General features: G+C 56.8%; 5 protein-coding genes across 5 annotated transcripts; 1 reads left to right on the plus strand and 4 right to left on the minus strand.

The window, feature by feature from the left end:
• Positions 1-493: 493 nt before the first annotated feature.
• On the minus strand, positions 494-3,369 carry CPAR01_10774 (SH3 domain-containing protein; the record flags this gene model as incomplete). The annotated part of the gene is made up of 6 exons (XM_060495034.1): positions 494-744; positions 854-1,549; positions 1,627-1,717; positions 1,782-2,761; positions 2,844-3,068; positions 3,153-3,369. 6 exons carry the CDS (start codon positions 3,367-3,369, stop codon positions 494-496), a joined length of 2,460 nt encoding a protein of 819 aa, XP_060345382.1.
• Positions 3,370-5,120: 1,751 nt separating this feature from the next.
• Positions 5,121-7,486, minus strand: CPAR01_10775 (uncharacterized protein; the record flags this gene model as incomplete). Its single annotated transcript, XM_060495035.1, has 4 exons — positions 5,121-5,150; positions 5,206-5,269; positions 5,324-7,318; positions 7,383-7,486. The coding sequence occupies 4 exons, from the start codon at positions 7,484-7,486 to the stop codon at positions 5,121-5,123; spliced, it is 2,193 nt and encodes a 730-aa protein (XP_060345383.1).
• A 974-nt stretch (positions 7,487-8,460) lies between these two features.
• On the plus strand, positions 8,461-9,522 carry CPAR01_10776 (calcineurin-like phosphoesterase; the record flags this gene model as incomplete). The annotated part of the gene is made up of 1 exon (XM_060495036.1): positions 8,461-9,522. The coding sequence occupies one exon, from the start codon at positions 8,461-8,463 to the stop codon at positions 9,520-9,522; it is 1,062 nt and encodes a 353-aa protein (XP_060345384.1).
• A 278-nt stretch (positions 9,523-9,800) lies between these two features.
• CPAR01_10777 (mixed-linked glucanase) lies at positions 9,801-12,444 on the minus strand (the record flags this gene model as incomplete). Its single annotated transcript, XM_060495037.1, has 8 exons — positions 9,801-10,575; positions 10,635-11,081; positions 11,147-11,262; positions 11,324-11,596; positions 11,696-11,771; positions 11,831-11,924; positions 12,047-12,261; positions 12,350-12,444. 8 exons carry the CDS (start codon positions 12,442-12,444, stop codon positions 9,801-9,803), a joined length of 2,091 nt encoding a protein of 696 aa, XP_060345385.1.
• Positions 12,445-13,910: 1,466 nt separating this feature from the next.
• On the minus strand, positions 13,911-15,236 carry CPAR01_10778 (Pex2/Pex12 amino terminal region; the record flags this gene model as incomplete). Its single annotated transcript, XM_060495038.1, has 1 exon — positions 13,911-15,236. One exon carries the CDS (start codon positions 15,234-15,236, stop codon positions 13,911-13,913), a length of 1,326 nt encoding a protein of 441 aa, XP_060345386.1.
• Between the last annotated feature and the right edge of the window lie 167 nt (positions 15,237-15,403).

Here is a 15,403-nt window from a genome sequence, read left to right on the forward strand (position 1 = left end):
GAGATGAACATATCCTTGCTCAACCAAAGTGCTGAGGAGTATTGTCCATGTCTACAGATCAGGAAGTGGTAGCGATTGAGGTTTGAACCCTGAGTATGTTTTAATATTCGATCTAAAAAGGTTTCGTCTTGCTGGCAAGGATTTACTCCAGTCTAAGTAGGAACGATGCTTCAAAGAGATCCACCCCCCTTGTATGGGCTTTGAATTTTTCAAATCAGAGACAGAACGAGTATATCGCAGATGCCTTGTGAAGCCTTCAAGTTTCTCAACCTATGGCTGTGGTGGAATACTGATCACAGTATTTGAGACTGGGTACGCAGAGCAGGGCACCTTCTCTCGGTGACGCCAAATTTGTCCTTTGTATCTTTCAATCGTTACCGGGTATTGAAAACTCCTAAAAAAACAACCCACAAAGGTATCGTCATTCAAAGAAACAAACAAAAGAAAACGTCCACCGCATCGCCGAATCAACCCAAGTGCCTATCCATCTTCTTCACACAACCGAAGGCCGCGGCCCAGACGAGACCATGACGTGCCCAACGCTCGACTGCCTCGACGCCTTCCTGCCGGAAGAGAACCTCTCAAAGAAGCCCGCCGTCCCGGACTTTCTCCGTTCCCCGCTCGAGATGCTCGACCTGTCCGAGACCTCGCGGATCGAGGCGGCGTCGATAAAGGTCTGCGGGAAGATGCCCCAGACGCCCTTTGCGTTGGTGCCGGACCAGCACCAGTGGTCTTGCCAGGCCCCTAAATGTCTCGTGTAAGCAGACTGAAGATACACGCCATGGAAACGTCTAACCAGGAAAATAGAGAGAAAGAAAGGCGAAGAGAAGAAGAAGAAAATTAAAAGACTCACAGCTGATATTGGTGATCCTCTCCCCCTGATCAAACTTCAACCAGTCCCCACCATCCTTCGGCCTAGGCGCAAACTTCCACCGCGCCACAGCCGAGATGTTACTCGCCGTGTCCGCGCGAATCTCCGCCTTGGGCGGCGCCTCCAACTTGAGCACATCCAGCGGCGCGGACCCGAAATTCCCCTCGTGCCACCCCATCACCCACTCCCCGTTATATTTCGCGGGGAACTCCACCCCGCTCAACCTCGCGCCGTTAGCAAGCTCGAACCCGGGCGTGTTATCGTACAGCAGCCGCATCCCGTACATCCTCTTAACCGTCTGCGTCGCCGTCGCCGTCGGCAGCTGCGCGAGCTCGAGCTGGCGGCCCTCGATGCGCGAGGGCCGGGGCGGGGCGCGGAAGTGCAGGTCGTAGTTGTTGCGCAGGTGGAGCGGTACCTCCCCTCCGCCCGTGGTTTCCGAGGTTTCTACGACGGTGATGCCGGGTACTTGGGGTAAGGGCCGCGGGTGCCGGGCGAGGTGCTCGAAGAGCTTCTTCTGGCTGAAGAAGACTGTGGCGTCGCATTCTTCGAGGGTGCGTTGGGCGTGGACGCAGAAGACGCAGCCGTAGAGGAACTCGTCTGCGCGTTTGGTGGCGACGTGGGATTTTTGGAGGAAGCGGGGGCGGTAGGAGATTTTGTTGGAGGTGTGGTTTGCTTCCTCTGGAGGTTGTCACCGTGTTAGTTCACCCAACCCCTAGAATCAAGTCGGATATCAGGGAAAAGAGTTGGGTACGTACCGGCGTTGTTGACGTCGTTCTCAACCTGTTTGAAGTCGAGCTCGTAGGAGCAGCTCGAGCACTTGGCGACCTCGTGTGCGCCAGAGAATCCCTTGGAACGAAAGTCAGTCGAGGTGTGCTACAAATAGAAAAGGGGCGGGACGCTGCCTACTCACCGGTTTCTTAACCTTCTTCACACCAAGACCTCCGCGCGTGACCTCCTTCGCGCCCTCGCAGAACCCTTTATACAAATAAAACGAGCTGCTCAACCCGATATTACAATCCTTTGGCCGGGACGAGACCTGAAGCGCCGCCTCCCGTCCCTGCGAAGAAGACGACTCCGACTCCACGGGGATCAGCCCTTCGCCGTCGCTCATGACCAGCGGGACCTTCTCGATGCCCTCGTGGACGCCGGGCGGGAAGTTGGGCGGGATGATGGGCGGCCTCGACGTCGGGCTGAGCCGGCCCCCGTCGTGAGCCGAGGACGTGGAGGCGCGGTGCTCCGTCATGGAGGGGCTGATGGCGCCCGAGTTCCTCCTGCCGCCGCCGTCGAATACGGAGTCGTGGAGGGATTCCTGGGAGCGTTGCCGTGAGGCGTGCGAGTACATGGAGCTGGTCTGCGAGTGCCGGTGGGGCCGCGGGGAGTGGCCTCCATTCACGTTCCGCGGCGTCTGCGTCTGGTCTTCCGTGACGATACCTAGTGTCATCGACGTAGCTCGGCCTCGTGAGACGAGAGGGTGACTTCTATCCGTCATCGATACCGGTGATCGCGTGAGGTCCTGCGGGCTCATTTGGTGGTACCGATCTTCTTCCGAGAGGACGCGGTCGGTGGGGATCTCAAGCCGGTGATCTGAGCCGTGCGAGAATCTGCTCATGTTCTTCGGGCTGCCCGGCTCAGAGATGGGCGAGCTCATGGAGACGGGCGGACGACGCTCAATGTTCATCTCACCCATTGGTCCTTCCAGCCCCGTCTCGATTATGGGGCTTGCTCCTATACTCCACGGGTTTGTCGGAGGAGGAGGCGGCGGTTGTAGCTCGATTACCTCCTCTCTGACTCTTGGCTCTGGCTCGGGTGTTGCGTGTTGCTCTTCATGTAGCTGGAAATGATGTCCCTCATGGGACGTAGGCAGACTTCCGTGGCCTTGGTCTTGGGTCTCTATCGCCGAGGGGGTCTTTGGTCAGCTGCGTGGTTTTTCTTTCTCATATTTGAATTTAGGGGGAGCAATGGCTATAGTTACCGTGTGTAGCCGGTGGCGATGTCGCGATAATTGGAATAGGAGGCTGCTCTCGCGGCGCAGGCTCCAGCCTCATCCTCTTCAAGATCTCTCCAGTCCGGAGGCCGGCCCTCTTGCAGAGCTCCCGCAGCTCGACATACTTCTCCTTTTCATACGTGTCTGCATCGATTACGTCTTCAAAGTCCCATATCATGTCAGTCATCTGTGACCTGTAGTCGGCGATCTCGTCTACATGGATAACATAAGGTTAGTTAACACCGTCACCATGTGTGCTTGAGAAGAAGAAGATTAAGAAAACGGAGATCACCATACTATCATCTTTGAGCGCATCTATAAAGTTGACGCCAGACTCCTCCAAGTGGCGCAAGCACAGCGGCTCAATAATCTTGAGGATGCGCTCGGCGCCCTTGACCAGCTTCTGGCTCTCGGAGAGCATGTCCCGGTCGTCACCCGCGTTCCCGAGCGCAACGGTCCCCTTCTCCACGACCTCCTCAAAGGGCCCTGTCACCAAGTCCTTCACGACGTCCATGGTCGGCAAAAGGGGGGGCCCGTAAGTCCTTTGAGAGCCGGTGGCCGTCTGGTCTCGGTCTCCCGGCGGCGGGGTTTTAGGTGGAGTCGTCGGTCTGGTTGGTTAAAGGTACACGATGGGCTAAGCCAGCGCGAGAAGTTGGCAGAGGGTCATCCGAATAGTAAGCTTGGATCTGAATTTGCGCAATCGCCAAGTGTTTTTGAGGGTTCACAATCACAAAACTTTGGAGAAAAGATCTTGGCAGAAAATGTGAGAAAAAGAGAAGGGAGAAGAGAGAGGAAATGCGAAGAGAAGGGCAGGTTAGGATGGGACAAGGCTGTAGGAAAACTACTAAGCTGAGCTGAGCAGATCAATTAGTCGGCTTCGCTCAGAGTCACCACCACAAAAGCAGGGCCAGCTCCAGGCCGCAGGATAGATGGGCAAGGTATGGCACACAAGGACGGGACGGGATTGGAGATGGGCGGCTGGCGGGCAAGGTAGGCAGATGCAGGGCGCACCGCATGTCAGACTGGCCGCTCTCTCTCCCGAGACACGAAGCGTACCTCTGGGCCGTCCGTCAATCTGTCACTCGAGAGATAGAGCGAGCGAGCAAGGACACGAGAGTACCGGTAGCCAACGGGCGTGGCTTGCTTCTCGGAACGCCTCCGCACTTCCAGTTCCAGTTCAGGTCTTGAAAGTTGACATGAGTGACAAGCAGGCAAGGCGGTGCGGTGGTGTTGCGCCCACCTTTGCAAGCGAATGCAGGTGAACCTCGCCCCGGTATCAGGCTAGTCCCGCGAGGAGATCGACATGGCGGGCGATGAAAAGAGTGTCAACATGTCTGCTGCATGTTCCAACGTGGAGGAGGGGGGTGGAGGAGAAGCGCCAAAGGTGGAGGAGGAGGCGTTCTGGCGTCTTGGATCCGAGGTAGGGCTGCTGAGCTGTCGCTGCTAGCCTTCAGAACCCCCCCAGGCAGATCCGTTTGGCTTCATCGGCGTGGCACATTCCTAAAGCTGGCCCCGCGATTGGTGTTTCTCAAGCGAAAGGAATGTCGCGGGCGTGACGGAGTTTGCTGGTAGAGTATTGAGGGAAGAGGGACGTTTGGTAGGGGGTTGTAAGCGATCAAGTCCACAACGTCGGTACGTACTATGACTGAATAAGCAAGAAACTTGAGGTAGGTAGCATTGGTACCTAGGTATTATGGTAGGCTCATCAGATGAACGCTGCAACCACGAGGTCCAGCACAGCTAGCGCAGAGGCGCAGCTCAATACAAGCCCATCGACGTAGCCTCTTAGAGTAAAGAGGCTCTAACAAGCATTTGGATCATTGCACAAAACGACGCCCAGTTGTTTAAGCCTCCCGATCTGCCTTGCCCGGTGCGCAGTTTGTTTTAAGTGGTCATCTGCCCTTTCATCATGAGGCAGCACTGAGTAAGGTCAGGAAGGTAGACAGCCCTGACAACATACCTTATCTCAACTTCTCCATCGGTCACCCTTTGTGGCCACCGACGACAGCATCGCTTTTGCTCCATATTTCTTCACCGAAGAGACAAACATCTAGAGGGGTTGCCTAACTCTTAATTTGACCGAAACAAACGCCCGATTACAGACAGCAAGTAAACCGTAGCTTTTCGGAAGACCCCGATTAAACATATTCGCTAGCAATACACGCCAGAACAGGCATAACTCATATTCTCGTCAATAAGGGATTGTGTGTATATTTTGTTTCTCATCCACCAGCCCGTCCTTTGACCCACTGTTGATGACGGCCTCTATGCCTTGGTTGTGTTTCCGGAGATGCTCTGATGATCTCATGTCAGAAGGTGGCAGTGACGGTTAAAGTATACAGCGACTTACCTGAGAAATCAGATTGCGACCAATCTGGATAGTCTCGGCCATACCGCGTTGGCGAAGCCAGAATCTGTCAAATCGTCAGGTTGAATCTTCAAAGTCAAGGGCGAGAACATCAACTTACGCCTCCTCGGCGCCTCCGTGGCCCTGAGTCGAGATCCTGCGGGCCTCATCCTCAAGAGCCTGCATGGTGATCATCTCCGTCTTCTCGATGCCCGGAGTGGCAGCTTGGTCCGAAACGCCTTGGCCCAGGTTCTCCTCGAGCAGTCTCTTCTTCATCATGAAACGTTCCTTCTTCTCCCTCTGCAGTCCGGGGCTATCCAGCTTCTTCATAACGAGGCGAACGACGAACTGAGCGGCAAAGTAGAAGTGCTCCGAAAGGAGGATGCTGAGGAGGAGACCCCATGCCTGAATGCTTCCAGGGGTACCACGAGGTCCATCGCCCTTGCCAGCGGATCTGCACAGGAATACAATCGAGGCGCTGGTGATGCTACCCAACCAAGACAAGAAGCCCAGGGCGTTGAGCCAGGGTCCGATAGAGTCGGCGCGCCACGGAATCGGCCGTCTGCTGCTGATGGCGATCTTGACAGCGTCCGACCTCATCTCGACCCAGTTGTTTACGAGGAAGCAGCAAGCGGTCAAAGGCCAGGCCACGGAGAAGAGAGAGAGGTAACCAAACTGGATGACCATCTCCCTGTAGTCTCCGGTAACATCGTAGGTCTCAAGCTCAGCTTCGTTTCTCACACGCTCCAAGAAGGCAGCCTCTTCCGGCTGGTCCTTGATCTTGGCAGCGCTGTCCTCCTTGGACATCTTGGACTGCACCTCTCTGACCTCCTGGAACACCTGGCGCTTGACGTACGGCACAATGACCTCGGTGGCAAAGTTGACGACCTGGGCGGTGACGGTGAAGTAGAACATCTGTTTGCTGATTCTCTCAGGGTTGATGGAAAACTCCTGAGTCTGGAAGTTGACGTCCTTGGGGGTGATCTTCTGCGCAGTTGTCCGCCAGAAGTCGAGGTAAGGAGTGAGATGGTCGCCGAAGGGCAGGTAGACAAAGGTGGTGAAGAACAGGGCCATGTAAGAGGTCAGGAAGTTGAGAACGAACTCCTTCTGAACCAAAGCCGCATGGTGTGCGTCAATCGTCTCGTAGTTTTCCATCTCAGTCAGTCTCGTCGCGAACTTGGTGAGCACGGTAGAGAAAGTAGGCGTCATAACAACCAGAATGACGGTCGGGAGGAAGGCCAAGTAGGACTGGAAAGGTCCATTGTATACCTCGTTGATGAAGATTTCCAGCGAGTTGCAGGTCACGATAAGAGTGCCCAGCACCACAATGCACGCTGCTGCGAAAGGGATCTGGAGAAGTTGCGTCTGCAGACGCTTGATGGGCGAGTAAATCTTGACGGGCTCTCCGGTGATGGGGTCCTCGGCCTGGCGCTCGAACTCGAATTGCGGGCGAGGGTGCTGGATGTTGGAGACGCCGCGGACGCCCCACTGTACGGCGAGGTCGACTTCCCTCTGCTTCCAGAACTCGAAGAAGATAACGGACCACAGGCAACTGACGAGAGCATAGAGCCAGGAGAACTGGCCAAGGAACATCCAAGCACCAAAGCCGGCGGCGGCGGGAACGACGAGGAACTTGAAATAGGTCTGCATAAAGGCAAAGTAGAAGGCGACGCTCTCGCCGAACTTATCGCGAATCTCGTCGAGGTCGTTCTCGTCCGTCTGTCCCTTTGTGCTCACCCTCTTGATCCACTGGCGGTTGAAGGAGTGGTTGTGGAGGGGGAAGATGCTGGCGACGTGCTTCCACTTGCCGGACTCGGGGGTGATGCCGGCTCCGCCCTCGTTCTTGGGCTTCACCATGAGCAGGTAGACGAGACGCAGGCGCTCGGCGTCGGAGACGGGCTCATCGCGGAGAGCTTGGGAGAGGTCCTTGTCTGCGGTGTTGGTTCGAGCGCCCTGTAGCCAGTCTTGCAGTCTGGATCGGTAGACTTGGTCGGCGAGGAACTTGTCGGCGATCTTGATGAAGACGAGGACGGAGCTCTTGTCGCCTCTCCGGACCTCGGTGGTCAGGCCAACATGGGTCAAGGCTTCGATTAGCTGGACGAATGAAGCTTCGGCGCTGGCGCGGTCTGAACGAAGTAATGGGTCAGTTTTCGTGGTGAGGCACAGAGGCAAAGGGAAACTCGCCCTCTTGCGGGATCTTGTAGTTGATGACATAGTCGACGCCAAAGTTGGTGTCTAGACCCTTGGTCTTCTCATCGCTGTAAAGGTCGCGAAGAGTCGCCATTGCTGCTGCGGACCGCGGGTTCGTCCCAAGAGATCAGTCGTCGGAAGCTCGAGCACGGATGGTATGTGTGCAGGATAGGAGGTCTGGATTGTAGAGATGGGATGCACTTTGAGACAAGATATGAGAGCTATCCAAATGCTCGAAAGTGACGGGATCACGACAAGAGAAAAGGTGGTAGGGTTCGCGATGGTCTTAAAGCCAAGTGCGAGAATGTTAGCCAAGTGGCTGGAAGTAATGACGGTGATGTCTCGCTTGGCAGGTTTTTTTAATGAACAGAAGGAGAGAGGAGCTTGGGCGTTTAGCTGACTGGCGGGACTGAGGGAACCGTCACGTCACCGCGCAGGGCCCCGACTTGGCCGGGGAGCTCATTTTCAGGGAACAAGCTCTAGCCCCTCAATGCCTCTACGAAGTACCTGGTGCCCACCAGTCGATCCCACCACCGCTACGCCAAACGTGGATTGGCGCTGCCGTGTCGCTGGGAAAGGTCCAGTGGTGTTGTACTTGGTGGGCTTGTAGCATCGTAGCAGTGACAATGGGTGGTGCGTGGCTCGTGCTGCCCCGGCCTCCCCCTCCACCACTCCCCTCCTCCTCTGGCCCCCAGCATAGCTGAACCGCCGCCATGCCAGGTGCCGGCCGGCCCACCTCACTGTGGACATGGCGACATGCACTGGCTGATTGACTTCTGACGGGTGGATTGTCATTGGATTGCACATGGGCTGGCTGGTGCTGTCATCGGTGGGGTTTCAGCTTTGGCAGCTGCTTGGAGCTCCCTCTGCCCCATGTGAAGATCCGTCCGGCCAACCTCAACACCACTTCACCTCACCTCACCTCACCTCACCACACCGTATCTCACCTCAATTCATATCACCAATTTCACTCACCTCGCACAGCAGCTCACATGGAAGTCGTATAATCCCTGCGTCCCTTCACTCGATATCCCCACGACCAGGGACACCGGCGGACACACTCTCCAAATGACTCTCCTCACAGCCATCGGCCTCCGCCGCAAAAACGACTGGGAGCCCCTAACCCTTATCGACGCCATCCTTCTCTCACCCCTGAACCTCCTCGTCACAATCATCTATAGCATAATCCTCTTCCTCCGCGGTCGACCCTTCACTCCGCCCCGCGACAAGCCCGCCATCCGCATCGTCTGTCTCTCCGACACCCACGACCGCACCGACGTTGACATACCCCCGGGGGACCTCCTCATCCACGCCGGCGACCTCACCAACGCCGGCACCGTCGCCGACATCCAGGCCCAGCTCGACTGGCTCGCCGCTCAGCCTCACCAGCACAAGATCCTCGTGTGCGGCAACCATGACAGTTTCTTCGATCCCAGCGCCCGTCTGCCCGAGGACCGCGGCAAGAGCCTCGATTTCAAGGGGATCCGCTATCTCATCCGTGATGCCGTCACGCTGGAGTTCAAGGGTGGCCGTCACTTGAAGATCTATGGTGCCCCTGATATCCCGACCTGCGGCGGTTCAGAAATGGCTTTCCAATATGATCGTTCATCACCGCCCTGGACCAACACGGTACCAATTGACACTGACGTTTTGATCACTCACACACCACCAGTAAGTCTCATCTCATCTCATATTACTTCATTTCACTTCATCTCACCCTCTCCACCTGCGAAAACTTCCTCATCTAACACAAGTCCCAAGAAAACCCACCTAGACCTAAACCTAGGCTGCCCAGCCCTCCTCCAAGAAGTCTGGCGCGTCCGCCCCAAACTCCACGTCTTCGGCCACGTCCACTGGGGCCACGGCCGCCAGACCGTCCACTTTGACGACTGCCAGCGCGCCTACGAGGCCCTCATGTCCCGCCCGCCCCGCGGCCTCTTCCGCGACCTCTTCCCCCACGCTGGCTGGCGGGACGCTCTCGCCGTCCTGGGCTACGGCATACACGGCATCGTCTGGAAGTGGCTCATGGTCGGGCCCGGCGGCAACACCAGTAGTCTCATGGTCAACGCCGCGCAAATGTACGGCAACACGGGGCGGCTGGGGAACCCGGTGGAAGTAGTGGATTTGTAATGAAATAAAGAGCAAGATAATGACTTGGAATCATAAAGTTTTTGTGTACCTATAAGAACTACGTATAATGTAGTAAGGCGATGCGCCCGTTGCGCTGGTGTGGTATCATGGCGATGTCTATGCTAATGAACGTGGTGGAGGAAATCAACGAAAGAAACCAAGCAGAAAGATAGAAAGAAGTGAGAAAGAGAGAGACCAAATGCGCCGCCAATATGCACCGGGAACCAGCCCACCGATTCGCACGTCGCCTCGACGTCAAATCCACAATTCCCACTTCATCAGAAAAACATCAACGCGAATCGTACAACCGCAATAGCGACCCCCAACCCAACAGCCCACCCAAAGTTCACCTCCGCCACGGACGCCCCTGCACTAACAGACACCATCGACGGAGTGGGTCTCCCGGTCGCGGGCGGCGTCGCCGCCGCACCAGTCACCGATCCGGTGGGCCAATACCCCGTCGACGTCCCGGCTCCGGCCCCGGCCCCGGTGCCCGGCACCGCAAGCACCAAAAACGGCACCGTAAGCGTCACACGGTCCGCGCCGTCGGCACCACACCCGGCGCACGAGGCCACCGTCATCGTCATCGGCACGCTCACGGCCGCGGGCTGCATCCCGTCACCACCGCAGTACTTGTTGCACCCCGGCACCAGGATCGTGGTACAGTGCTCCGCGGGCGTCAGGCGCGCCGCGTCGGTGGCGCAGACGGTGGTATATGTCACCGTCGTGATGAGCGTCGATGTGGATGGGGTATGGGGTTCCGGGTCGCCCAGGGGCGGGGCGTTGGGGGGTACTTCGTCTGTGAGACGGGCGTAGACTGACAAGAGGTAGGTTGAGGGCGCGGCGCGGCGGTGGAGGTGGAGGTGCATGAGGCGGCGGTGAGGGTTCGAGGAGAAGGACGGCGGGAGGGTGTCTCGCTTTGGCTTCGTGGCTGGGGTGCTTGTGGTGCCGCCGCAGAGCTGGGTGCTGTTTCCTGGGCAGGGGCTGTTGCAGAGGGCGCGGTCTGTTGTTGCTCTGGTGTCTGGGTCGAGGTCGTCTGCGCAGAAGCATTCGCTGGGAGGGGATGTGTTAGTGGGAGAGGTTTTATCTGAGAAGAGGGTTCGGGACATTACCTTTCGCGGACACCGGCGTATTTCCCGGGTCTGCAGAGATCAATACACTTGCCGAGCGTCATATCCGCCGCCGAGGCCTTGAGCAAGAAGCTCTGAAACCCGGTCCCGGAGCCGAAGCAGCCGAGATACGCATACTCCCCAATCGTCGCCGGCTCGCACCCTGGGACTACGGGGTCCGTCGAGGGACTCGGCGGCGCGGTGGCGGTCGGTCCCACGACGGTGGACAGGACGACGGACGAGACTTGGGAGGACTGCATTGTGGCGGTGGACACGATGACAGTACCGTTTTGCGTGAAACTCGTCACGATAGTGGCAGGGTTCGGTACCGTGGTGTAGATTGTCGATGTGGTCTGGATCGTTGTCGTTGTCGTCGGCTCGGACGGGCTGGCGGTGGTGTTCGTGGCGAGGCCTTGTTCGTAGACGTCGATGTAGTTGACTTCCCAGTATCTGGTTTTCCGCTTCTCGTCAGGGAGGTTCCAGGGAGCATGTGTGAGAAAGGTCCGATGACTTACGCGTTTGCGAATGCGGTAGGATTGTTCGCCACGTACTCAACGCACGTCGGCGCCCGCTGATTACAGGTGTCCCCGTCCTTGCCCCAGATATTGGCAGCATAATCACCGCAAAAGTTCTGAACGTCTCAAAGTCAGCTTAATTTGTAATATACTCACGCCACTTCACGCAGAACATACCGTCTGAATCACAATACTCATATCCTTAAAGTATGTGTCTACATCACACGACGACGTCCCAAACAGCGCAGATGGCAGGCCCCAGCCGGACGGGTCCGGGTTCTTGGCAACAATATCGTCCGGGATGCTCTGCCTCGGCCAGTGCCAGATACTGATGGCCTCCGAGGTCCACTCGAGCGCGTAGACGCCGCCGCCGACTGCGTTGAAAGCGTCTCCGTAGGTGTGTGTGTCCGAGGCGGGGGGAAGGTAGTTGCAGCCGGCGTTGTTGGTGGTCTAATTTTTGGTGTCTTGTTAGCAAGAGAGCACACAGTCACACATCACCAAATGATGAATATACAAGTGGCCGGGGGCTTCACTGAGGAGGCTACATACACCTGGGCTTTCACAGTCGAGGAGGAGAGGTTGGCCGGCGGCTGCGGGGGAGTCTGGGATACGGCATCCTGATGTACTAGACTTATCGTGTTAAACCCGACTTCTAGATATGGCATGAAGGAGTGCGAGACTCACGTGTGTCCGGAGAGGATATTCTTTGTAGCCTGGTTCGCGCCCTCGATGATGTCAATTTCTCCGCTTGTAGGCCAGTCCGGTCCATACATCCAGACTATCCAGATTCAATGTAAGCTAGTGAGCCAAGAAAGGTAACCCGATACGTCTTCAACGGGTCTGATCCCCTCCAAGACTCGGCAAGATGAAGGGACCCAAAAAGGAGAGATCCAAACTTACACGCAGGCCACAACCCACAAACCGACGGCGGCATGTGCGCGAAATCACCGATAAACAGTCCATGATTATACTGCCTCTTGCTCTCTAGCCTCAAACTCGGCCGTCCGTCGCTGAGGCCGTACGTGTTCTTGTTATCCACGCCCAGCGTCACGGCCTGCGTGTCCGGGTCGATGAAGTAGAGGCCCTTTGCAAGGGCGTCGGGCTGACTTTGGTACCTATCTTTGCCGTTAGTTCATCCAACTCCGCTCAACTAACAACAGGGTCTAGGCCGATATCTGTGAGTAGGAGGAGGAAAAGACGTACCTTACGAAGCCGTTGGATGGGTCGGCATAGTTGATAAAGTTGAAGTCTGAAATCAAGTTCGCGCCGAAGTACGACTGCGATAAGCTGTACGCCATGTTGGCTTCTCTTCCTCTTCCTCTCCTAATGTTCCTTTACACCTTTGTTCGTGTCTTCTCGAGGCTTTTTTGCCGTGCCCTTTGTCGTGTTAAGAGATTCAAGAGAGTGTATGAATGACCACCCTAAAACAACTTGAATAGAGCGAAAGAGGTCGGGTGCGTCAGCGATCGATGATCGGAAACCGATGGGCATGCACACGTCAACGAGAGACTCTGGTTGATTCAGATAAACAGAGAGAGAGAGAGATAGAGAGAAGGAGAGTGAGAGAGCAAACGCCACGACTCAGTTTCGATGATCGAACAGAAACCAGATGTCATGAGACCCTTCAGAGAGAGGGGTGTAGTTTCCTTATAACCCTTTGCTCGTCAATATCTCCCTTGCGACTGATCCAGGTACAGAATCGCCAAAGATGCGAACCTCGACGAATGGATTTCCAAGTCTGCCCTCCTCCACATGAGAACCACACCACCATCATCGCAGCCCTCACTCCGGGTCAGGAATGCCACTGCTCGACCGCCGTCTGGCCAAGGACCTGTCCAAGGACCCAAGCCCTTGGGATGCTCGAGATCCATCTCCCTCCCAGCCTCCTCAAGAAAACCTATTTAGAACAGGTGACGTTTGCTTCTCCACAAGAAGCATTTGCTCATATGAGTCTACGCCTAGTTGGAAGAACAGAGAGCCAAAAAGGATGAGAAAGCTAGACTGGTCTGGTGGAAGTCGACAGAGAATCCAATACGCAGGTAATCCATTTCGAGAGACCCAACCACGCAATATCCACTCCAAAAAGAGAAAGTCAAGGAAGCAGACCAAGTTTGACGAGAGAAAGAAGGGAAACAAGAGGAATGCAAGCATCGCTAGCTTCGCTCAAAAAGTTGCCTTCCTCTTTGCCCATCCATAAACCCTCCGAGCGTAGCAGACTCGGCAGACCGAGACATCCTGACGGCGAGACAGGAGGTGCGCCGCCCAGGCAAAAAAAGAAGTGGAAGCAAAACCGTTCGAAGAAGAGAGGCCCAACCAACGGTGAGCGAAAAACGTGAAACCCAATAGAGAAGTAGAATCGAATGCCAGATCACGTAGAAAGGGATCGGGGGGGCGTGGGGCCGGACCACCGCCCCGATGTGAGACATCATCCCCTCCATTCCAAGCGGTGGAGGTATTCCTAGTCCCGCATTCTTCATGTCCGACCCTTGCTTCCACCGGGTTTCCACCTCCGAAGTTCTCAGAGCCAGAAAAGAAAAGACAAAAAAAAGGACAACGATGTTCTAGATCGTGAGTGGGTATATTATTCATATGGTGGATATGGCATACAAGCGGAAACAAAATAGGACAAGTTCGTGACCCAAACGCCATGGCCTTTTTCGGCTTATGCCCACCACCTTTAAGCAATCCCTCCCCTCAACACTCACCCCGACTCTTTCTCGTCGTCGGTAAACTACTGACCCAAATTCTCTCACCTGTACTAGTCTTACACCATGATCCTCCTCAGCCCCTCCGTGCCTCCCAGGACGCGTCGGCCAGTGACCGCACACCGCCCCTGTCCGCTCTCCCACTTGCCTTCCTTGTCTCCCATGAAATCTTCCTGCATCGGATGCAAACCCTCCACCCACCGGTGAATACACGTGTAGCAGTACACAATACCCGTCTGACACGCCGTCGGTGTAACGATGGGATCCTCGCAAATAGGGCACAGCGCCGAGTCCTCAGGCGCAGTCACTGTATAGATGGGCAACAGCGAAGGCGTCGCGATAGGCGCCGTCTCAGCAGCCGGAACAGCCGCGTCCGCCGACTCGTCGTCGCCGCTGACCGCCTTCTCCTTGCCCTTGCCCGTCGCGGCAGCACCTGCTCTTCCAGCTCCTCCCTTGCCAGCCCCCAGGCCCGAGACCACAGGGGGCGGGAGATCCAGCGTCTCGGACGCCTTGCGCGACAGCTGCTTGGCAAAGTCGGACGCGTGCCACCACTCGAGAAACTTGAGCGCAAAGATGCTCATCGGCAGCAGCAGAGACAGGCTGGAGAGCAGACGCGGGCCCATCTCGCGCGGGGAGAAGAGGGATCGCCACCCGGGCGGCGCGCCGGGCTTTCCGTTCGCCTTACCGCCGCCGCTCGTGAGCGCGTCAATGGCCTGGTAATCGGCGCCCGTCATCCTCCTCATGCGGGTGCCGATGAGCCACAGGAACGGGTTGTGATACTTGCTGTTGTCAAACAGGTAGGCTAGGTTGAACGACAGCAGCGCAAAGTAGTAGGCCGCGTTGACGCTCGGGTAGATGTTGCGCAGAAACCAACGATAGTAGTGCAGGAAGCGCTGCTTCAGCGTCGGGTTGGGCGGCATCTGGGTGTAGGCGGCGCCGAGGAGCGCCCGCGGCGCGTTCACCTCGTAACCCTCATCGAGCTTCCTCTGCAGGTAGGGGACGCCGACGGCGACGGCGAGGTTCATCCATATGTCCTTCGTGCCGAGCTTGAGGGTGTCCCTTACGACGGCGGGCGCGGAGGCGCTGGCGCGCGGGATCTCGGCGTGCAGGGCCTTTTCGCGCTTCAGGCCGTAAAAGTTCTCGGTGAAGCTGCCGCCGCGGGTCTTTAGGTAGTGGCGCTCGACGAGGAGCATGAGCAGGGCGTAGAGCTCATCAAAGGAGTTGAGGGCGCGCAGGAGGTAGCGCGGGTATCGTTGGGTGGCGATGGTGAGGAGGTATCGGATGGTGGGCGGGAGGAGGGAGTTGAGCTGCTGTTCGGAGATGAGCTCGAAGAGGGAGGGTTTCTGGTCGTCGAAGGAGCCCCGGAGGGCGGTCATGAACTCCATGGTGGACGAGGGCGGGCGGGCATCGGGGTTGATGTGATGACGATACCGTCAATGGTTTCTTGCTGCGAGTGCGCGGATGCAGAAGAGTGAGTTGCGCTGTTATCTGGGCATGGCGATGACGGATCAGGTGTCGTCGGGTGGGTTGGTGATAATGGAAGGCTGCAGAT

Source organism: Colletotrichum paranaense (genome assembly GCF_030867605.1).
Source record: "Colletotrichum paranaense strain IMI 384185 chromosome Unknown Scaffold_9.1, whole genome shotgun sequence".
Classification (NCBI taxonomy): Eukaryota; Fungi; Ascomycota; class Sordariomycetes; order Glomerellales; family Glomerellaceae; genus Colletotrichum; species Colletotrichum paranaense.